Genomic DNA, 21643 nt, shown 5'->3' on the forward strand with positions numbered 1-21643 from the left:
TATATGTTGTTGGGGGATACAATTTCACCCAGTAGAGCAGGCCAGTAATATGCACAATCCCAACCCGGAGCTAAAGTTCCGTTTCGGGTCTGTCAAACCGGAACTTGACCTACAAAAAACGCTAGTACATATGGGCGTATGCCAAATCGATTGACCTGATGCCTGATAGGTTACAAGTTACTGGTGCCCTCCTTATGAGAACAAAATCCACATTCGATCAAAGTCGGAATTTATTGCAGATGCTCGATGGTGTTTTAAAAGGAGTTTTGAGCAGGACCTCTCTGGAACACAGGCCTCCACCACCCGGAACAAAACATGAACATTCCATGCACGCGCCACAGCAAACTTGAGCTGATGTAAACTCTCACATAACACCCGCTGTCTTCTTTGCACACGAGGCAACTGAGCAATCATACCCCTAGACCAACGAGCCAACACACACACATCCTTCCTGCTGCTGCCTGGCCGCAAACATTTCCGTTTGCAAGGCTTAAAGCACAAAGGTTTAATTAAATGTACAACTAAACGGTAGCCAGTGCAAAGTTGCCGACACAGAGGAAATACGGTCTCTTTGCTTTGTGGGCATTGGAAACCACGCTGCAGCACTTTCACACATGCTGTGGGATGGACACCTTCTCACCACATCGTCGAGGGGAATTAGCTCAAATGGTAGAGCGCTCGCTTAGCATGCGAGAGGTAGCGGGATCGATGCCCGCATTCTCCACGCGGTGTACTGTCCTTTTACGCTCACTTCAAAGGGATGTTCAGTTTCACCGCCACATCAGCAGTTGCGCATCAGCTCTGTTTTTTCCCGCCCTTCCCCAAAACAAGTTAAAAAGTTTCCACCGAGATTTGAACTTGGATCGCTGGATTCAAAGCCCAGAGTGCTAACCATTGCACCATGGAACCACCACATGCTGGTCTCTGGTCGTCTGAGAGGCAGATAGCGATGAGGCTAGGTGGAATCAGAAAAGTTTTTTTCGGACGAGGTCCTGCGCACATTCCTGGCAAAAGCAGGTCCCACCGAGATTTGAACTCGGATCGCTGGATTCAGAGTCCAGAGTGCTAACCATTACACCATGGAACCTTGGCGTGGGTAGCCTTTTCCCACCGAGCAGCAGAGGTGTTTAGTCATTCAGCCCAGAAGCGCGACAGCAAAGAGCACGTGAAGCCTTTTCTTTTTAAGCCCATGTTTCCCCGATCTCGACTGGCTTTTAGAGTGCCAGTTTCACCGCCACATCAGCAGTTGCGCATCAGCTCTGTTTTTTCCCGCCCTTCCGCAAAACAAGCTAAAAAGGTTCCACCGAGATTTGAACTCGGATCGCTGGACTCAAAACCAAGAGTGCTAACCATTACACCATGGAACCACCACACGCTGGTCTCTGGCCGTCTGAGAGGCAGATAGCGATGAGGCTAGGTGGAATCAGGTTAACAGGAGATGACGTTTGCTCACTGGAGACCCTCGACCAAAAACACAGGAACCAGGTTGCTCTGCCGAAACCCGGGATCGAACCAGGGACCTTTAGATCTTCAGTCTAACGCTCTCCCAACTGAGCTATTTCGGCCAGGTCTACTGGCAAATGGTTTGTCCAGCAGGGATTTCTGGGAGACCGCCCGTCACTTTCGAGGTGAGCAGAGCTGAGGGTCCCAGAGAGCAAAAGTGTGGCCAGTACGGGGATCGAACCCACAACCTTGGCGTTATTAGCACCACGCTCTAACCAACTGAGCTAACCGGCCCCGCTCTGACTCCTTTTATCCCCAATTTCCCAGGAATATCCTAGTTGCCCTAGTCAGCTTGAAGAGATTAAAAGCAAAGCCTGAGAACGGGCTCGTCCGGGATTTGAACCCGGGACCTCTCGCACCCTAAGCGAGAATCATACCCCTAGACCAACGAGCCAACACACACATGTCCTTCCTGCTGCTGCCTGGCCGAAAACATTTCCGTTTCCCAGGCTTAAAGCACAAAGGTTTAATTAAATGTACAACTAAACGGTAGCCAGTGCAAAGTTGCCGACACAGAGGAAATACGGTCTCTTTGCTTTGTGAGAACTTGACCTACAAAAAACGCTAGTACATATGGGCGTATGCCAAATCGATTGACCTGATGCCTGATAGGTTACAAGTTACTGGTGCCCTCCTTATGAGAACAAAATCCACATTCGATCAAAGTCGGAAGCTATTGCAGATGCTCGATGGTGTTTTAAAAGGAGTTTTGAGCAGGACCTCTCTGGAACACAGGCCTCCACCACCCGGAACAAAACATGAACATTCCATGCACGCGCCACAGCAAACTTGAGCTGATGTAAACTCTCACATAACACCCGCTGTCTTCTTTGCACACGAGGCAACTGAGCAATCATACCCCTAGACCAACGAGCCAACACACACACATCCTTCCTGCTGCTGCCTGGCCGCAAACATTTCCGTTTGCAAGGCTTAAAGCACAAAGGTTTAATTAAATGTACAACTAAACGGTAGCCAGTGCAAAGTTGCCGACACAGAGGAAATACGGTCTCTTTGCTTTGTGGGCATTGGAAACCACGCTGCAGCACTTTCACACATGCTGTGGGATGGACACCTTCTCACCACATCGTCGAGGGGAATTAGCTCAAATGGTAGAGCGCTCGCTTAGCATGCGAGAGCTAGCGGGATCGATGCCTGCATTCTCCACGCGGTGTACTGCCCTTTTACGCTCACTTCAAAGGGATGTTCAGTTTCACCGCCACATCAGCAGTTGCGCATCAGCTCTGTTTTTTCCCGCCCTTCCGCAAAACAAGTTAAAAAGTTTCCACCGAGATTTGAACTTGGATCGCTGGATTCAAAGCCCAGAGTGCTAACCATTGCACCATGGAACCACCACACGCTGGTCTCTGGTCGTCTGAGCGGCAGATAGCGATGAGGCTAGGTGGAATCAGAAAAGTTTTTTTCGGACGAGGTCCTGCGCACATTCCTGGCAAAAGCAGGTCCCACCGAGATTTGAACTCGAATCGCTGGATTCAGAGTCCAGAGTGCTAACCATTACACCATGGAACCTTGGCGTGGGTAGCCTTTTCCCACCGAGCAGCAGAGGTGTTTAGTCATTCAGCCCAGAAGCGCGACAGCAAAGAGCACGTGAAGCCTTTTCTTTTTAAGCCCATGTTTCCCCGATCTCGACTGGCTTTTAGAGTGCCAGTTTCACCGCCACATCAGCAGTTGCGCATCAGCTCTGTTTTTTCCCGCCCTTCCGCAAAACAAGCTAAAAAGGTTCCACCGAGATTTGAACTCGGATCGCTGGATTCAAAGCCCAGAGTGCTAACCATTACACCATGGAACCACCACACGCTGGTCTCTGGCCGTCTGAGAGGCAGATAGTGATGAGGCTAGGTGGAATCAGGTTAACAGGAGATGACGTTTGCTCACTGGAGACCCTCGACCAAAAACACAGGAACCAGGTTGCTCTGCCGAAACCCGGGATCGAACCAGGGACCTTTAGATCTTCAGTCTAACGCTCTCCCAACTGAGCTATTTCGGCCAGGTCTACTGGCAAATGGTTTGTCCAGCAGGGATTTCTGGGAGACCGCCCGTCACTTTCGAGGTGAGCAGAGCTGAGGGTCCCAGAGAGCAAAAGTGTGGCCAGTACGGGGATCGAACCCACGACCTTGGCGTTATTAGCACCACGCTCTAACCAACTGAGCTAACCGGCCCCGATCTGACTCCTTTTATCCCCAATTTCCCAGGAATATCCTAGTTGCCCTAGTCAGCTTGAAGAGATTAAAAGCAAAGCCTGAGAACGGGCTCGTCCGGGATTTGAACCCGGGACCTCTCGCACCCTAAGCGAGAATCATACCCCTAGACCAACGAGCCAACACACACATGTCCTTCCTGCTGCTGCCTGGCCGAAAACATTTCCGTTTTCCAGGCTTAAAGCACAAAGGTTTAATTAAATGTACAACTAAACGGTAGCCAGTGCAAAGTTGCCGACACAGAGGAAATACGGTCTCTTTGCTTTGTGAGAACTTGACCTACAAAAAACGCTAGTACATATGGGCGTATGCCAAATCGATTGACCTGATGCCTGATAGGTTACAAGTTACTGGTGCCCTCCTTATGAGAACAAAATCCACATTCGATCAAAGTCGGAAGCTATTGCAGATGCTCGATGGTGTTTTAAAAGGAGTTTTGAGCAGGACCACTCTGGAACACAGGCCTCCACCACCCGGAACAAAACATGAACATTCCATGCACGCGCCACAGCAAACTTGGCAGAAGCAGGTCCCGCCGAGATTTGAACTCGGATCGCTGGATTCAGAGTAGATACGCTAATAGATACGCCCAACGTGGGGCTCGAACCCTCGACCCTGAGATTAAGAGTCTCATGCTCTACCAACTGAGCTAGCCGGGCAGCCGCTGCGAGCTGCTTGGGGCTGGTCGCGGTTTTTATCCGTGCCTAAATTGCGCCCGTCATCCGGAGCCTCACATTTCGCACAGGCTTGGCATAGCGTCTCGCGGGTAAAGTCAGGGTTAAGCCTAGAGCCAGGCTCAGAGTGTACTTTGTTTGTTTAAGCCATATATGTTGTTGGGGGATACAATTTCACCCAGTAGAGCAGGCCAGTAATATGCACAATCACAACCCGGAGCTAAAGTTCCGTTTCGGGTCTGTCAAACCGGAACTTGACCTACAAAAAACGCTAGTACATATGGGCGTATGCCAAATCGATTGACCTGATGCCTGATAGGTTACAAGTTACTGGTGCCCTCCTTATGAGAACAAAATCCACATTCGATCAAAGTCGGAAGCTATTGCAGATGCTCGATGGTGTTTTAAAAGGAGTTTTGAGCAGGACCTCTCTGGAACACAGGCCTCCACCACCCGGAACAAAACATGAACATTCCATGCACGCGCCACAGCAAACTTGAGCTGATGTAAACTCTCACATAACACCCGCTGTCTTCTTTGCACACGAGGCAACTGAGCAATCATACCCCTAGACCAACGAGCCAACACACACACATCCTTCCTGCTGCTGCCTGGCCGCAAACATTTCCGTTTGCAAGGCTTAAAGCACAAAGGTTTAATTAAATGTACAACTAAACGGTAGCCAGTGCAAAGTTGCCGACACAGAGGAAATACGGTCTCTTTGCTTTGTGGGCATTGGAAACCACGCTGCAGCACTTTCACACATGCTGTGGGATGGACACCTTCTCACCACATCGTCGAGGGGAATTAGCTCAAATGGTAGAGCGCTCGCTTAGCATAAGCAGGGGTCCAATCTTTGCGCCCCGCACGCAAGCGAAAAGGACGCAGAAAACGCGAAAAAACGCACAAATTTGCCCTGCAACAATATTCGGGCTATATTCCTGTACGTTATGGAAGAGTTTTAGTTACATGTGAAACAAGTCACACTCCGCGGGCTGGGCTCGAACCCCTGTTCTGCACGACTAGTGTGTGATCAACTGCGCATGCGCCTTCATTTGGTTATCAATGTGACATATCATTATATTGATTGATATTAATTGTGTATATTATTTAAAAAAAAAAACATATTACATGTTTATGGTTTAATAAAACTAATACAAATGTTTATTCAAATATGTGTTTTTTTTGTGTGTGGGATTGATTGATGTGATTTATCTGATTTATTTTAGGACACTTCAAATGTTTTATACACACAAATGCACACAAATATCGAAATGTAATTTTTTTTATTAAAATGAATACACACAAATATTGAAATAAGTACACACACACGCATAAATATATGGACATACACACAATATATGTGTTATTTACAATGTATACTCTATGAAAGAGTGGGTGGGCCCATGTACAGTTTGCACATTCCAGTCCCAAGGCAATTAAAAGCAGCACAATGAATAATAGTGTGAACAGTATTTATTTACTAAAACTACAAGACATTAATGAACAAAAATAAACAACTAACAATGTAGAAATAGAATAGAACATTCTGTAATATAAATAAAACAAACAAGACATTACAGAAAGATTGAGAGAGAAAAAAGAACATAACTGTAATTACACATAGATATTTATTTACAGGTATTTACAAACAATCTTTTTTCTGTGTTGAAAGATTTTTTATTATGGAGGTGGCTGTCCAGGTTTTTTCTGCTGGCGCTGTTCTACCAGCCACTCCTCTAAAGATTTGCCACCAGAGACACTGGGGCAAAACGTGGCACTGCCGAAGCGGCTGTGGCCGAACTCCTTGGTTTTGGGCTTGCCACACTTAGAGCATTTGTTATATGCCACTTCACGGACATATTTCCTTTTGTGGGCTCCACTGGCCTCCTCTTCTGCCCTGCGTCGTCTGTTCCTCTGAGTGAAGCGGGACACAGACACCGGGGCAGTGGGAGCAGGAGCCTCTCGCACGTCAGGAAACACTGGAGTTGGAGCCAGGAGAGGAGCAGCTGAAGCGCCACCTGCACCAGCTGCCAGCAGCGTGGGCGCAGTGTTCAATAAAATGAACTGGGGTAGTGGCACAGGAACTGGGGGAGGAGTAGGAGCTGCTGGGGTAATTGGCCTCACAATTGCAGCACTGGCAGGTCGTCTGCCCGGCCGTAGCTTAGGAGCCTGTCCCGCTCTGTTAGGAGGAAGGACAAACTCGTGCCGGGCCCCTGATGTGGAGGGAGCCTCATCCAGCTTTTCCCGCGGAGCAGGAAGCTGTGAGCTGGCCACAGCGATGCGGTCTTCTGCAGCAAGGCCCTGGGTAAGGACAGTCACTTCCTGGGTGTTCTCCCTTCGATTAAACCTGCAATCAAAAAATGTATTCATAATAAATAACTGCTATCCCTTTCTTTCAAATGTCAATGTAAAACCATGCTTACCACTGAGTGAGAGTCCTCTGATTCAGCATAAACAGCTGAAGTGACGTGGCCTCCATCAGAGTTTGGCAGTTCAGCACCAGGTCTCGGATGTGGTGGTAATCCGTGAGCACCTTAGTCCAACGAGGAAGACGGACTCCATCCTTCTTAGTTGGGGACTTGTGAAGTGCACACAGTTTGATACACATGGCCTCAACTAAGCGACTGGTGCTGGGCCACTGAGCTGGCCCCCCAGGATGACCAATCAGGCACCTCTTCACACTGTCCACACCCGGTGTCACTCCTGTGTTTTTTGGAGCCTTGAAGCGTCCGTGGGTCAGTTTGGGCTGGTGTCTGGGCTGATAGTGGATCTTCCTCTTGTCCCCATCAGGAAGAGTAGTCCACAGACGGATGACCTCTGTGACCTGCTGCTCGTCCAGGTAGAGTGCCTGACGGAGGGACACCAGGTACTCAGCCAGATCCTGCACCTTATCCCAGCCTGCAACGCCATCGGGTCCAAGAACAGGAGCCTGCAGGAAAGTATTACAATAACAATACACAGCATGTTAAATGTCAGAGTGTAAAAGCAAATAGAAACTAATAATGAGAAGCTTACTTACAGGAGCCTGGTCTGCAACACTGGACCCAGTTGATGTTGCAGGAGCAGAGGCAGCACTTGGCTGGACAGAAGGCTGTGGAGGAGACTGCAGAGGAGGCTGAGCAGGGCGCAGAGGAGGAGACTGCAGAGGAGGCTGAGCAGGGTGCAGAGGAGGAGACTGCAGAGGAGGCTGGGCAGGGCGCTGCAGTCCTGTGGGTGGCTGTAGTGAGGATGGTCCTGGTGCAGAGGGACAGGGGTTGAAGGCCTGGGGGCCGCTGCTGTGGACTGGGACAGGCTCAATGGGGTCATAGAGGACTGGCACTGTGAGGTCCTCAGGTTCCTCCTCAACAAAGCCTTCGTCCTGCACCACCTCATCAGTCATCTGCTCCACCAGCCGATCCTCCTCTTCTGGGTTATCCATAACAGTCAGGGATTTCCCAGACTGACTGTACAGATACTCCATACCCAGCAGCTCCCCTGCAAAAGAACACACATACAAAGCACATTCACATTATTATAGCTATAGTGGCTATTTGTCCATAACAAACTGAAACAAAAAAAACAATCAAACTTTTCAAACTTTGATCGTTTGTAGGCTTGACGCAGTTTAACAGATCAAAAAATTAAAATAATAAACAAGAAGATAATAAGCATAAATGCAAAATAAAGCAAATTCACTTTAGCAAAAGAAAACAAAGAAATAAGGCTATTTCTGTCGTACAAACAGTCAAATTAAGCCTAAATTAAACAAAGTACAAATAACTCCAACAATAGTTGAATTATTTAAAATACAATATAAAAAATTTACACTCATACACCTGTATAATGTATAATCTTTTGTTTGAGTTAACATGAATAATTCTCACCTGTGTAAGCCCCTGGAGGCTGGTAGCGATCATCCAGGGACATCTTCAGCACTTTGCGGCTGAGCCGGTCCATTGCCTCCCTCTCAACGCTACTGTAGGTCCTCAGGTCAGTCTTTCCCCTCACTGCTTCATCCATCCGGTCCTGGTTCCAGCGCATCAGGCCTTCCAGGAGATAGGCCTGGAAATGCGCATCACTGGCACTGGTCCCTACAGGTCAAATAAAGTCAAATATATGTTATCTATGTATTCAGTACGGCAGAATAGGTTATAAAAGTTTAAAGTTTTTTGCAGGTTATAAAAGTTATAACCTACCTGGGATGAAGCGATTTAAATGGAGGTGGAAAGACTCCAAGGAGGTGGAGCCACGAGCACAGCGATAGCAGCTGAGCTCCACACCACCCTTCTTCAGTGTGTCTGTCTTCTGGTACAGAGGGAAGCCCTCTGGGTCCTGAATACAGGCGATGTGCCTCTGCTGGTCTATCCAGACCTGTTGGATTCGCTCGTGGTCCAGCAGTGGTACACCCAGAGTGTCCCTCCCCTTCTCACTGTCCATCTCATCAATGAGCGCCTTGATCCTCCAGGTGGTCTCCTCCACTCCTCTGGTCCGCTTGCGACAGTGCAGTGCCAACTCCTTCCTGGTGATCAGCTTATCCAGAGCCTTCTCTGAGACTGGACCAGCTCCTCTGGCCTGTAACTCCCCCTGTTTGGCCAACCGTAGAGCAGCGACATCATCTGGATCCAGCTCAAAGATGCACCTGGAAAGCCGAGCCATGAAGGTGCCGTAAAGCTGATGAGCCTCCGTGATGACACCTGCTGCAAAGCGCCGCATGAAGTGCCAAATATCTAGGCGCACTTGGAGCTCATCCCACTCTATGAACATGGCTCTGACCTGCGACTGTCTGTGTGCGTGTGGGCTGCAGCAGTCTCTGTCCACATACATGACGGCGGGTGGTGCCACTCCCGCCTCCCTGTACCTCTTCATGAGACCCACCGCCATGGGCCACAATCCATGCCCCTCTGCCGCTGTGAGGACTGACACCAACACCTGGCCGTGCTCATTGCCTACATTAGTGCACCAACCAGCAGTGTTGGCAGCAGCGCCGGCCAGTTTTTTGGTGACCTATGTAAAAAAAAAAAACAGTAGAATAAACAAATTTCAGAAAAATTTAAGATAATAACAATTATTATTACTCAAACTTGACTTTTTATACCTTTTTGGTGGAGTCCATCTTGAGGACAGAGCCAAAGACTGAGGTTATTTTGGCCTTGACCTCAGGTAGCCGCGAGAGGACGTCCCTGGCATACACAGACAACAGCCACTTGGGTTTGGGGATGGGTGGGAGGGGCGGGGGCGCAGAAAAGAGTGGAGGCTCAACGATGGAGGAGTCTGTGAAGGGCTCACAGACAGTGAGGTACTCCAGCGTCCGCTGTGACCACGCTGATGTGTGTTGCTCCTGCAGCTTTTTGTGAAGCTGTGTGACACTGTTGCCCCGGGTCCTCTCCCGCATCATTATGACTACACGGTAGTCACACGAGTACCTACAGACAGTCAAATAATTCTGTTCAGTGCCACATCTTATTATTTCAATGTTAATATCAGTAAATCAACGTATTTGATTTTATACAGTACAACAAATTACAGTGCATTGCTCTAAATATGAATGTGTTCTACCTGTATGTCAGAATGGCGGGGAATTTTCTGCGGTGTCCCATGTCGAGCTGTCCCAGGATGTCTTCAGACCAGGCTGGATACTTCTTCTTGCACCCTTTGCACTCCAGATACTCTGTGGCCATGTCATACCACCCGTCTATGTCCAGGACCTTGCGCACAGTGCGATAAAGGCCAGCAGCTGTCAGCTTGTGGTTATTGCAGGCTGGCTGGACACAGACAAGTGGAATGGACCACATCTTCAGCGGCATCCAGAGGAACAGAGGGCGGCAGAAGAAGATATCAGGAGAAGTAGGGGGCTGGGTGAAGACGGTCGGGGGCTGGGGAGGGTACCACCAGAAGTTGGGATGTGGCGTCAGCTCAGGCTTCCCTGTTTTTATGTTGGCCCTGAACAGAGTCTTCCTGATCCAGTCCTGCTGGAAAGATGGGAGTTGCTCTTTCCAGTGAACAGGAAGCTCTGCAGGCGACTGGGACACCTGGCCAGGGGTCCACAATGCTGGAGGAGCAGGATAAGGGGCAGGAGCAGGGGCAGTAGCACGAGCCGGGGCAGGAGCAGGGCCTCTCGAGCCTGCAGTGGCTGGAGCGTAAAAAAACACAACAAAATTATCTTATTGTTTTAGACTTTCACTGCATGACTTTCTCAGCTCTGCTGGACAGCTACTGCGATTACAAGGTTTACTGCAAAGCATGTATGATTAGTAGAGAGACGACATGATGATGAAAAGATGGAAGGAAGCAGTGAAAATCATCCTGTTTTTCATCCAAGCACCATTAGAAGAAATACAAGAAGAAAAAAAGATGGGATCAGCCAAGTGTGAAGCGAAGCAGACCAAACACTACAACAGCCACTTATTCCAAGGGGAGTGGGGGAAGTGTGAGATGACAAGAATGAGCTTTAGTCAGTGATTACGATAAAAAATGAAATCAAACCTTTTACATACACCTTTAAATTCTCTTTTTTCCTTTGAGGATGTTCACTCAAAGAGTGAATGTAGATTGACACCTGAGAAGTGCCATTCCTCTGTGTTGTGAAATAAAATAATATGATATGTCATTTAAAAAATACTGTTTTGTTTTATTTGTAATTGTTTGTAAAATATTGTTTAAGATTTACATACCTTGAGGAAGTTGTTCCTCAGCTTGCGAGGCTACAGTTGCCATCTCCACGTCATCTTCCTCCTCAAAAAAATCCGTAGCAGCAGAGTCTGTAAAATAACATAAAACACTAAGCACATGTCACCAACACACTTGTATGCGTTAAGTGATACTCACCACATGTAAAGAGCTGTCTCCGGGCTGCGGACTCAGACGCAGGAGGTACACGTGGTCCTGCAGCTGTTGAACACGTATTTTCGTTAGACATATATACTGCATAATATATACTGTAATGATTTTAAAGCTTGCAAATCACTTACAGGTTTTGGCTGGAGACAAAATCTTTTGTGCCAGCTGTGAAGCAGATAAATGCTTCCCCCGCGCCAACAGGGCCTTCACATTGGTCGCCAGCAGTGGCCTGTTCTGAGTGGCAGTAGGTCGAGGAGGAACAGACACAGTGGCAGTGGGCACAGCAGCAGTGAGGGCAGATGCAGCGGGCACAGTGGTGGTGGGCACGTGGGCTGGAGCCTGCCTCTTCAGCACGTATGCTTTGAAAAGGGCCATATTGGTGTTAGGCCTGGCCTTTGCCTTCTTCAGGTAGGTGATGAGAGCCTGGGCCTCCTTGCTTGGGTCCTCATACACCTCCTTCATTGACCTACCCTTAAAATCCCCAAACTCCACCATCAGACATCCAGAGTCTCCTGTCCTCTGGGCCTCCTGCAGCATGGCCTGTTTTTTCTGATACACCTCCACAGCCTCGCCTACCTCCCTGATCTGCGAGGTGTATCTGAGGAACAGGTGTTTGTTGGCCGACAGCGGGTTGTCCCTCTCCTCCTCCCCCAAAATGCTGCTGACCAGATAGCAGGCATACCCCAGTGAGTTCTCCAGCAGCCACAGAAACCTCTGACCCTGGTGTTTCCCAAACTGGATCTTGCAGTGAGCCAGAACCAGGAACTGGTCTGCAGGATTCCCTCCATTCTGCCTCACAAAGGCAGTGGCCTCAGCCAGGACCTCCTCCTTACACCTGGCCCTCCCTGCCAACACGATCTCCCTCCTATTGGCCTCCTCAGTTGGCCCCATTAGGAGTCGACCCTCAAGAGTTCTTCGTAAAACCGGGTATGCATACATAATCTGAAAGGACACAGGCATAAACAGAACGTTACATAGCTGTCATATTCCAACTGAAAGTATTTTACTACAGCATTTGTTTTTTATGTAATTAATTATTATAATATTATAATAATTAATGATTATTATTATTATGAGCATAAGCATTATTGTTTTTTTATACAACTGTGAATCACTTTGAATTGCCTTGTGTACAAATTGTAAATAGTGTGATGAACTTATTAATAAGAAAATAAATAACACTTCTTGGTACAATCTTGCTGGTATCATGCCATGCTTAAATCGTTTTGTTTTGTTTAGCTTTTGTGGCAGAGATTACTAAGAAACACCAAATATAACATAAAGGCATTTATTACAATTCATAATAATATGATCATCAAACAGATCTAAAACTTAAAATGGTATATCAAATCGTTTTGGTATTTCTTTTATAACATAGTTGAGAATCATTTGTTGAAACAAAAAAAAACTTGTCTTTAAATATGTATAACATAGTATTTAAAAAGATAACATAAATATGTATACTGGTGTATAACATAGTATAGTATAACATATATGAATTAAACTTTTTTTTTAAAGGTTTTAGTAAAAATGTTCTTGTGCTCAAAATAATGTAATGAATGACACAAAAAAAAAACTAAATTAACAACAACAACAACAAAATGGTTTAAGGAGGATATAGCTTAATTAGCGGTCGGCTAATTATCTTGACAGTAGTGACATGTTTTTTACTGTATATCATGGTAAAGTTGCAGGTTCACATGTACAGAAGAAAACATGTGCTATTACACGCTAGCTAGCTTTATTGGCATGTTTAATTGTCTAAAAACACACACTGTTTATGAATAAATAATGATCGATTATACAGTCGTGAAGAATAGACTTACCTGTTGCAAAGATTGCAAAGATGACGATAATAATAGCGGTCGCCGATTGGTCAAAAGTAAGCCACAGGGAGCAGAGCCAGGAGAGAAACGCGATTGGTCAAAAGTAAGCCCCAGGAGAGAAACGCGATTGGTCAAAAGTAAGCCACAGGAGAGAAACGCGATTGGTCAAAAGTAAGCCACAGGAGAGAACGCGATTGGTCAAAAGTAAGCCACAGCAGAGAAACGCGATTGGCTCACGTGGGCTTACTTTGGGCTTACTTTGGCTCAATCGGTAGGAAGCAGTAGGCGCAAGCGAGAGGTAGCGGGATCGATGCCCGCATTCTCCACGTGGTGTACTGCCCTTTTACGCTCACTTCAAAGGGATGTTCAGTTTCACCGCCACATCAGCAGTTGCGCATCAGCTCTGTTTTTTCCCGCCCTTCCGCAAAACAAGCTAAAAAGGTTCCACCGAGATTTGAACTCGGATCGCTGGATTCAAAGCCCAGAGTGCTAACCATTACACCATGGAACCACCACACGCTGGTCTCTGGCCGTCTGAGAGGCAGATAGTGATGAGGCTAGGTGGAATCAGGTTAACAGGAGATGACGTTTGCTCACTGGAGACCCTCGACCAAAAACACAGGAACCAGGTTGCTCTGCCGAAACCCGGGATCGAACCAGGGACCTTTAGATCTTCAGTCTAACGCTCTCCCAACTGAGCTATTTCGGCCAGGTCTACCGGCAAATGGTTTGTCCAGCAGGGATTTCTGGGAGACCGCCCGTCACTTTCGAGGTGAGCAGAGCTGAGGGTCCCAGAGAGCAAAAGTGTGGCCAGGACGGGGATCGAACCCACGACCTTGGCGTTATTAGCACCACGCTCTAACCAACTGAGCTAACCGGCCCCGCTCTGACTCCTTTTATCCCCAATTTCCCAGGAATATCCTAGTTGCCCTAGTCAGCTTGAAGAGATTAAAAGCAAAGCCTGAGAACGGGCTCGTCCGGGATTTGAACCCGGGACCTCTCGCACCCTAAGCGAGAATCATACCCCTAGACCAACGAGCCAACACACACATGTCCTTTCTGCTGCTGCTTGGCCGAAAACATTTCCGTTTGCCAGGCTTAAAGCACAAAGGTTTAATTAAATGTACAACTAAACGGTAGCCAGTGCAAAGTTGCCGACACAGAGGAAATACGGTCTCTTTGCTTTGTGAGAACTTGACCTACAAAAAACGCTAGTACATATGGGCGTATGCCAAATCGATTGACCTGATGCCTGATAGGTTACAAGTTACTGGTGCCCTCCTTATGAGAACAAAATCCACATTCGATCAAAGTCGGAAGCTATTGCAGATGCTCGATGGTGTTTTAAAAGGAGTTTTGAGCAGGACCACTCTGGAACACAGGCCTCCACCACCCGGAACAAAACATGAACATTCCATGCACGCGCCACAGCAAACTTGGCAGAAGCAGGTCCCGCCGAGATTTGAACTCGGATCGCTGGATTCAGAGTAGATACGCTAATGGATACGCCCAACGTGGGGCTCAAACCCACGACCCTGAGATTAAGAGTCTCATGCTCTACCGACTGAGCTAGCCGGGCAGCCGCTGTGAGCTGCTTGGGGCTGGTCGCGGTTTTTATCCGTGCCTAAATTACGCCCGTCATCCGGAGCCTCACATTTCGCACAGGCTTGGCATAGCGTCTCGCGGGTAAAGTCAGGGTTAAGCCTAGAGCCAGGCTCAGAGTGTACTTTTTTTGTTTAAGCCATATATGTTGTTGGGGGATACAATTTCACCCAGTAGAGCAGGCCAGTAATATGCACAATCACAACCCGGAGCTAAAGTTCCGTTTCGGGTCTGTCAAACCGGAACTTGACCTACAAAAAACGCTAGTACATATGGGCGTATGCCAAATCGATTGACCTGATGCCTGATAGGTTACAAGTTACTGGTGCCCTCCTTATGAGAACAAAATCCACATTCGATCAAAGTCGGAAGCTATTGCAGATGCTCGATGGTGTTTTAAAAGGAGTTTTGAGCAGGACCTCTCTGGAACACAGGCCTCCACCACCCGGAACAAAACATGAACATTCCATGCACGCGCCACAGCAAACTTGAGCTGATGTAAACTCTCACATAACACCCGCTGTCTTCTTTGCACACGAGGCAACTGAGCAATCATACCCCTAGACCAACGAGCCAACACACACACATCCTTCCTGCTGCTGCCTGGCCGCAAACATTTCCGTTTGCAAGGCTTAAAGCACAAAGGTTTAATTAAATGTACAACTAAACGGTAGCCAGTGCAAAGTTGCCGACACAGAGGAAATACGGTCTCTTTGCTTTGTGGGCATTGGAAACCACGCTGCAGCACTTTCACACATGCTGTGGGATGGACACCTTCTCACCACATCGTCGAGGGGAATTAGCTCAAATGGTAGAGCGCTCGCTTAGCATGCGAGAGCTAGCGGGATCGATGCCTGCATTCTCCACGCGGTGTACTGCCCTTTTACGCTCACTTCAAAGGGATGTTCAGTTTCACCGCCACATCAGCAGTTGCGCATCAGCTCTGTTTTTTCCCGCCCTTCCGCAAAACAAGTTAAAAAGTTTCCACCGAGATTTGAACTTGGATCGCTGGATTCAAAGCCCAGAGTGCTAACCATTGCACCATGGAACCACCACACGCTGGTCTCTGGTCGTCTGAGAGGCAGATAGCGATGAGGCTAGGTGGAATCAGAAAAGTTTTTTTCGGACGAGGTCCTGCGCACATTCCTGGCAAAAGCAGGTCCCACCGAGATTTGAACTCGGATCGCTGGATTCAGAGTCCAGAGTGCTAACCATTACACCATGGAACCTTGGCGTGGGTAGCCTTTTCCCACCGAGCAGCAGAGGTGTTTAGTCATTCAGCCCAGAAGCGCGACAGCAAAGAGCACGTGAAGCCTTTTCTTTTTAAGCCCATGTTTCCCCGATCTCGACTGGCTTTTAGAGTGCCAGTTTCACCGCCACATCAGCAGTTGCGCATCAGCTCTGTTTTTTCCCGCCCTTCCGCAAAACAAGCTAAAAAGGTTCCACCGAAATTTGAACTCGGATCGCTGGATTCAAAGCCCAGAGTGCTAACCATTACACCATGGAACCACCACACGCTGGTCTCTGGCCGTCTGAGAGGCAGATAGTGATGAGGCTAGGTGGAATCAGGTTAACAGGAGATGACGTTTGCTCACTGGAGACCCTCGACCAAAAACACAGGAACCAGGTTGCTCTGCCGAAACCCGGGATCGAACCAGGGACCTTTAGATCTTCAGTCTAACGCTCTCCCAACTGAGCTATTTCGGCCAGGTCTACCGGCAAATGGTTTGTTCAGCAGGGATTTCTGGGAGACCGCCCGTCACTTTCGAGGTGAGCAGAGCTGAGGGTCCCAGAGAGCAAAAGTGTGGCCAGTACGGGGATCGAACCCACGACCTTGGCGTTATTAGCACCACGCTCTAACCAACTGAGCTAACCGGCCCCGCTCTGACTCCTTTTATCCCCAATTTCCCAGGAATATCCTAGTTGCCCTAGTCAGCTTGAAGAGATTAAAAGCAAAGCCTGAGAACGGGCTCGTCCGGGATTTGAACCCGGGACCTCTCGCACCCTAAGCGAGAATCATACCCCTAGACCAACGAGCCAACACACACATGTCCTTCCTGCTGCTGCCTGGCCGAAAACATTTCCGTTTGCCAGGCTTAAAGCACAAAGGTTTAATTAAATGTACAACTAAACGGTAGCCAGTGCAAAGTTGCCGACACAGAGGAAATACGGTCTCTTTGCTTTGTGAGAACTTGACCTACAAAAAACGCTAGTACATATGGGCGTATGCCAAATCGATTGACCTGATGCCTGATAGGTTACAAGTTACTGGTGCCCTCCTTATGAGAACAAAATCCACATTCGATCAAAGTCGGAAGCTATTGCAGATGCTCGATGGTGTTTTAAAAGGAGTTTTGAGCAGGACCACTCTGGAACACAGGCCTCCACCACCCGGAACAAAACATGAACATTCCATGCACGCGCCACAGCAAACTTGGCAGAAGCAGGTCCCGCTGAGATTTGAACTCGGATCGCTGGATTCAGAGTAGATACGCTAATGGATACGCCCAACGTGGGGCTCAAACCCACGACCCTGAGATTAAGAGTCTCATGCTCTACCGACTGAGCTAGCCGGGCAGCCGCTGTGAGCTGCTTGGGGCTGGTCGCGGTTTTTATCCGTGCCTAAATTACGCCCGTCATCCGGAGCCTCACATTTCGCACAGGCTTGGCATAGCGTCTCGCGGGTAAAGTCAGGGTTAAGCCTAGAGCCAGGCTCAGAGTGTACTTTTTTTGTTTAAGCCATATATGTTGTTGGGGGATACAATTTCACCCAGTAGAGCAGGCCAGTAATATGCACAATCACAACCCGGAGCTAAAGTTCCGTTTCGGGTCTGTCAAACCGGAACTTGACCTACAAAAAACGCTAGTACATATGGGCGTATGCCAAATCGATTGACCTGATGCCTGATAGGTTACAAGTTACTGGTGCCCTCCTTATGAGAACAAAATCCACATTCGATCAAAGTCGGAAGCTATTGCAGATGCTCGATGGTGTTTTAAAAGGAGTTTTGAGCAGGACCTCTCTGGAACACAGGCCTCCACCACCCGGAACAAAACATGAACATTCCATGCACGCGCCACAGCAAACTTGAGCTGATGTAAACTCTCACATAACACCCGCTGTCTTCTTTGCACACGAGGCAACTGAGCAATCATACCCCTAGACCAACGAGCCAACACACACACATCCTTCCTGCTGCTGCCTGGCCGCAAACATTTCCGTTTGCAAGGCTTAAAGCACAAAGGTTTAATTAAATGTACAACTAAACGGTAGCCAGTGCAAAGTTGCCGACACAGAGGAAATACGGTCTCTTTGCTTTGTGAGAACTTGACCTACAAAAAACGCTAGTAAATATGGGCGTATGCCAAATCGATTGACCTGATGCCTGATAGGTTACAAGTTACTGGTGCCCTCCTTATGAGAACAAAATCCACATTCGATCAAAGTCGGAAGCTATTGCAGATGCTCGATGGTGTTTTAAAAGGAGTTTTGAGCAGGACCACTCTGGAACACAGGCCTCCACCACCCGGAACAAAACATGAACATTCCATGCACGCGCCACAGCAAACTTGAGCTGATGTAAACTCTCACATAACACCCGCTGTCTTCTTTGCACACGAGGCAACTGAGCAATCATACCCCTAGACCAACGAGCCAACACACACACATCCTTCCTGCTGCTGCCTGGCCGCAAACATTTCCGTTTGCAAGGCTTAAAGCACAAAGGTTTAATTAAATGTACAACTAAACGGTAGCCAGTGCAAAGTTGCCGACACAGAGGAAATACGGTCTCTTTGCTTTGCGAGAACTTGACCTACAAAAAACGCTAGTACATATGGCCGTATGCCAAATCGATTGACCTGATGCCTGATAGGTTACAAGTTACTGGTGCCCTCCTTATGAGAACAAAATCCACATTCGATCAAAGTCGGAAGCTATTGCAGATGCTCGATGGTGTTTTAAAAGGAGTTTTGAGCAGGACCACTCTGGAACACAGGCCTCCACCACCCGGAACAAAACATGAACATTCCATGCACGCGCCACAGCAAACTTGGCAGAAGCAGGTCCCGCCGAGATTTGAACTCGGATCGCTGGATTCAGAGTAGATACGCTAATAGATACGCCCAACGTGGGGCTCGAACCCACGACCCTGAGATTAAGAGTCTCATGCTCTACCGACTGAGCTAGCCGGGCAGCCGCTGTGAGCTGCTTGGGGCTGGTCGCGGTTTTTATCCGTGCCTAAATTGCGCCCGTCATCCGGAGCCTCACATTTCGCACAGGCTTGGCATAGCGTCTCGCGGGTAAAGTCAGGGTTAAGCCTAGAGCCAGGCTCAGAGTGTACTTTGTTTGTTTAAGCCATATATGTTGTTGGGGGATACAATTTCACCCAGTAGAGCAGGCCAGTAATATGCACAATCACAACCCGGAGCTAAAGTTCCGTTTCGGGTCTGTCAAACCGGAACTTGACCTACAAAAAACGCTAGTACATATGGGCGTATGCCAAATCGATTGACCTGATGCCTGATAGGTTACAAGTTACTGGTGCCCTCCTTATGAGAACAAAATCCACATTCGATCAAAGTCGGAAGCTATTGCAGATGCTCGATGGTGTTTTAAAAGGAGTTTTGAGCAGGACCACTCTGGAACACAGGCCTCCACCACCCGGAACAAAACATGAACATTCCATGCACGCGCCACAGCAAACTTGAGCTGATGTAAACTCTCACATAACACCCGCTGTCTTCTTTGCACACGAGGCAACTGAGCAATCATACCCCTAGACCAACGAGCCAACACACACACATCCTTCCTGCTGCTGCCTGGCCGCAAACATTTCCGTTTGCAAGGCTTAAAGCACAAAGGTTTAATTAAATGTACAACTAAACGGTAGCCAGTGCAAAGTTGCCGACACAGAGGAAATACGGTCTCTTTGCTTTGTGGGCATTGGAAACCACGCTGCAGCACTTTCACACATGCTGTGGGATGGACACCTTCTCACCACATCGTCGAGGGGAATTAGCTCAAATGGTAGAGCGCTCGCTTAGCATGCGAGAGCTAGCGGGATCGATGCCTGCATTCTCCACGCAGTGTACTGCCCTTTTACGCTCACTTCAAAGGGATGTTCAGTTTCACCGCCACATCAGCAGTTGCGCATCAGCTCTGTTTTTTCCCGCCCTTCCGCAAAACAAGTTAAAAAGTTTCCACCGAGATTTGAACTTGGATCGCTGGATTCAAAGCCCAGAGTGCTAACCATTGCACCATGGAACCACCACACGCTGGTCTCTGGTCGTCTGAGAGGCAGATAGCGATGAGGCTAGGTGGAATCAGAAAAGTTTTTTTCGGACGAGGTCCTGCGCACATTCCTGGCAAAAGCAGGTCCCACCGAGATTTGAACTCGGATCGCTGGATTCAGAGTCCAGAGTGCTAACCATTACACCATGGAACCTTGGCGTGGGTAGCCTTTTCCCACCGAGCAGCAGAGGTGTTTAGTCATTCAGCCCAGAAGCGCGACAGCAAAGAGCACGTGAAGCCTTTTCTTTTTAAGCCCATGTTTCCCCGATCTCGACTGGCTTTTAGAGTGCCAGTTTCACCGCCACATCAGCAGTTGCGCATCAGCTCTGTTTTTTTCCCGCCCTTCCGCAAAACAAGCTAAAAAGGTTCCACCGAGATTTGAACTCGGATCGCTGGATTCAAAGCCCAGAGTGCTAACCATTACACCATGGAACCACCACACGCTGGTCTCTGGCCGTCTGAGAGGCAGATAGTGATGAGGCTAGGTGGAATCAGGTTAACAGGAGATGACGTTTGCTCACTGGAGACCCTCGACCAAAAACACAGGAACCAGGTTGCTCTGCCGAAACCCGGGATCGAACCAGGGACCTTTAGATCTTCAGTCTAACGCTCTCCCAACTGAGCTATTTCGGCCAGGTCTACTGGCAAATGGTTTGTCCAGCAGGGATTTCTGGGAGACCGCCCGTCACTTTCGAGGTGAGCAGAGCTGAGGGTCCCAGAGAGCAAAAGTGTGGCCAGTACGGGGATCGAACCCACGACCTTGGCGTTATTAGCACCACGCTCTAACCAACTGAGCTAACCGGCCCCGATCTGACTCCTTTTATCCCCAATTTCCCAGGAATATCCTAGTTGCCCTAGTCAGCTTGAAGAGATTAAAAGCAAAGCCTGAGAACGGGCTCGTCCGGGATTTGAACCCGGGACCTCTCGCACCCTAAGCGAGAATCATACCCCTAGACCAACGAGCCAACACACACATGTCCTTCCTGCTGCTGCCTGGCCGAAAACATTTCCGTTTTCCAGGCTTAAAGCACAAAGGTTTAATTAAATGTACAACTAAACGGTAGCCAGTGCAAAGTTGCCGACACAGAGGAAATACGGTCTCTTTGCTTTGTGAGAACTTGACCTACAAAAAACGCTAGTACATATGGGCGTATGCCAAATCGATTGACCTGATGCCTGATAGGTTACAAGTTACTGGTGCCCTCCTTATGAGAACAAAATCCACATTCGATCAAAGTCGGAAGCTATTGCAGATGCTCGATGGTGCTTTAAAAGGAGTTTTGAGCAGGACCACTCTGGAACACAGGCCTCCACCACCCGGAACAAAACATGAACATTCCATGCACGCGCCACAGCAAACTTGGCAGAAGCAGGTCCCGCCGAGATTTGAACTCGGATCGCTGGATTCAGAGTAGATACGCTAATAGATACGCCCAACGTGGGGCTCGAACCCTCGACCCTGAGATTAAGAGTCTCATGCTCTACCAACTGAGCTAGCTGGGCAGCCGCTGCGAGCTGCTTGGGGCTGGTCGCGGTTTTTATCCGTGCCTAAATTGCGCCCGTCATCCGGAGCCTCACATTTCGCACAGGCTTGGCATAGCGTCTCGCGGGTAAAGTCAGGGTTAAGCCTAGAGCCAGGCTCAGAGTGTACTTTGTTTGTTTAAGCCATATATGTTGTTGGGGGATACAATTTCACCCAGTAGAGCA

The 21643-nt window shown here is 48.4% G+C and overlaps 2 protein-coding genes and 25 non-coding genes across 27 annotated transcripts in view; 1 reads left to right on the forward strand and 26 right to left on the reverse strand.

The window, feature by feature from the left end:
• LOC130092588 (uncharacterized) overlaps positions 1-21643 on the reverse strand; it is a 309454-nt gene that overhangs the window by 151319 nt on the left and 136492 nt on the right. The window lies entirely within an intron of this gene.
• trnaa-agc (transfer RNA alanine (anticodon AGC)) lies at positions 652-724 on the forward strand. Its single transcript has one exon. It is a non-coding gene; the product is annotated as a tRNA-Ala (tRNA).
• On the reverse strand, positions 1016-1087 carry trnaq-cug (transfer RNA glutamine (anticodon CUG)). The gene has a single exon. It is a non-coding gene; the product is annotated as a tRNA-Gln (tRNA).
• On the reverse strand, positions 1493-1565 carry trnaf-gaa (transfer RNA phenylalanine (anticodon GAA)). Its single transcript has one exon. It is a non-coding gene; the product is annotated as a tRNA-Phe (tRNA).
• On the reverse strand, positions 1664-1737 carry trnai-aau (transfer RNA isoleucine (anticodon AAU)). Its single transcript has one exon. It is a non-coding gene; the product is annotated as a tRNA-Ile (tRNA).
• On the reverse strand, positions 1826-1897 carry trnap-agg (transfer RNA proline (anticodon AGG)). The gene has a single exon. It is a non-coding gene; the product is annotated as a tRNA-Pro (tRNA).
• Positions 2962-3033, reverse strand: trnaq-cug (transfer RNA glutamine (anticodon CUG)). Its single transcript has one exon. It is a non-coding gene; the product is annotated as a tRNA-Gln (tRNA).
• Positions 3242-3313, reverse strand: trnaq-uug (transfer RNA glutamine (anticodon UUG)). The gene has a single exon. It is a non-coding gene; the product is annotated as a tRNA-Gln (tRNA).
• On the reverse strand, positions 3439-3511 carry trnaf-gaa (transfer RNA phenylalanine (anticodon GAA)). Its single transcript has one exon. It is a non-coding gene; the product is annotated as a tRNA-Phe (tRNA).
• On the reverse strand, positions 3610-3683 carry trnai-aau (transfer RNA isoleucine (anticodon AAU)). The gene has a single exon. It is a non-coding gene; the product is annotated as a tRNA-Ile (tRNA).
• On the reverse strand, positions 3772-3843 carry trnap-agg (transfer RNA proline (anticodon AGG)). Its single transcript has one exon. It is a non-coding gene; the product is annotated as a tRNA-Pro (tRNA).
• LOC130092452 (uncharacterized) lies at positions 6816-7875 on the reverse strand. Its single transcript, XM_056260308.1, has 2 exons — positions 7419-7875; positions 6816-7328 (listed from the first exon to the last, which is right to left on the reverse strand). Exons 1-2 carry the CDS (start codon positions 7857-7859, stop codon positions 6819-6821), a joined length of 951 nt encoding a protein of 316 aa, XP_056116283.1. The 5' UTR covers positions 7860-7875; the 3' UTR covers positions 6816-6818.
• On the reverse strand, positions 13481-13552 carry trnaq-uug (transfer RNA glutamine (anticodon UUG)). The gene has a single exon. It is a non-coding gene; the product is annotated as a tRNA-Gln (tRNA).
• trnaf-gaa (transfer RNA phenylalanine (anticodon GAA)) lies at positions 13678-13750 on the reverse strand. Its single transcript has one exon. It is a non-coding gene; the product is annotated as a tRNA-Phe (tRNA).
• On the reverse strand, positions 13849-13922 carry trnai-aau (transfer RNA isoleucine (anticodon AAU)). Its single transcript has one exon. It is a non-coding gene; the product is annotated as a tRNA-Ile (tRNA).
• trnap-agg (transfer RNA proline (anticodon AGG)) lies at positions 14011-14082 on the reverse strand. The gene has a single exon. It is a non-coding gene; the product is annotated as a tRNA-Pro (tRNA).
• Positions 15801-15872, reverse strand: trnaq-cug (transfer RNA glutamine (anticodon CUG)). Its single transcript has one exon. It is a non-coding gene; the product is annotated as a tRNA-Gln (tRNA).
• Positions 16081-16152, reverse strand: trnaq-uug (transfer RNA glutamine (anticodon UUG)). Its single transcript has one exon. It is a non-coding gene; the product is annotated as a tRNA-Gln (tRNA).
• trnaf-gaa (transfer RNA phenylalanine (anticodon GAA)) lies at positions 16278-16350 on the reverse strand. Its single transcript has one exon. It is a non-coding gene; the product is annotated as a tRNA-Phe (tRNA).
• trnai-aau (transfer RNA isoleucine (anticodon AAU)) lies at positions 16449-16522 on the reverse strand. The gene has a single exon. It is a non-coding gene; the product is annotated as a tRNA-Ile (tRNA).
• trnap-agg (transfer RNA proline (anticodon AGG)) lies at positions 16611-16682 on the reverse strand. Its single transcript has one exon. It is a non-coding gene; the product is annotated as a tRNA-Pro (tRNA).
• On the reverse strand, positions 18766-18838 carry trnak-cuu (transfer RNA lysine (anticodon CUU)). The gene has a single exon. It is a non-coding gene; the product is annotated as a tRNA-Lys (tRNA).
• trnaq-cug (transfer RNA glutamine (anticodon CUG)) lies at positions 20019-20090 on the reverse strand. The gene has a single exon. It is a non-coding gene; the product is annotated as a tRNA-Gln (tRNA).
• On the reverse strand, positions 20300-20371 carry trnaq-uug (transfer RNA glutamine (anticodon UUG)). Its single transcript has one exon. It is a non-coding gene; the product is annotated as a tRNA-Gln (tRNA).
• Positions 20497-20569, reverse strand: trnaf-gaa (transfer RNA phenylalanine (anticodon GAA)). Its single transcript has one exon. It is a non-coding gene; the product is annotated as a tRNA-Phe (tRNA).
• trnai-aau (transfer RNA isoleucine (anticodon AAU)) lies at positions 20668-20741 on the reverse strand. Its single transcript has one exon. It is a non-coding gene; the product is annotated as a tRNA-Ile (tRNA).
• trnap-agg (transfer RNA proline (anticodon AGG)) lies at positions 20830-20901 on the reverse strand. The gene has a single exon. It is a non-coding gene; the product is annotated as a tRNA-Pro (tRNA).

The sequence above is a fragment of the Rhinichthys klamathensis genome, unplaced genomic scaffold, assembly GCF_029890125.1.
Source record: "Rhinichthys klamathensis goyatoka isolate OS25496 unplaced genomic scaffold, OSU_Roscu_1.1 h1tg000176l_1, whole genome shotgun sequence".
NCBI classification, from domain to species: domain Eukaryota; kingdom Metazoa; phylum Chordata; class Actinopteri; order Cypriniformes; family Leuciscidae; genus Rhinichthys; species Rhinichthys klamathensis.

Coding starts and splice junctions, on each gene's coding strand:
- LOC130092452 (XM_056260308.1), bottom strand. CDS start 7,859: ATGGAGTATCTGTACAGTCAGTCTGGGAAATCCCTGACTGTTATGGAT. Junction 7,329..7,418: donor GTGTTGCAGACCAGGCTCCT/GTAAGTAAGCTT, acceptor ACTTTCCTGCAG/GCTCCTGTTCTTGGACCCGA.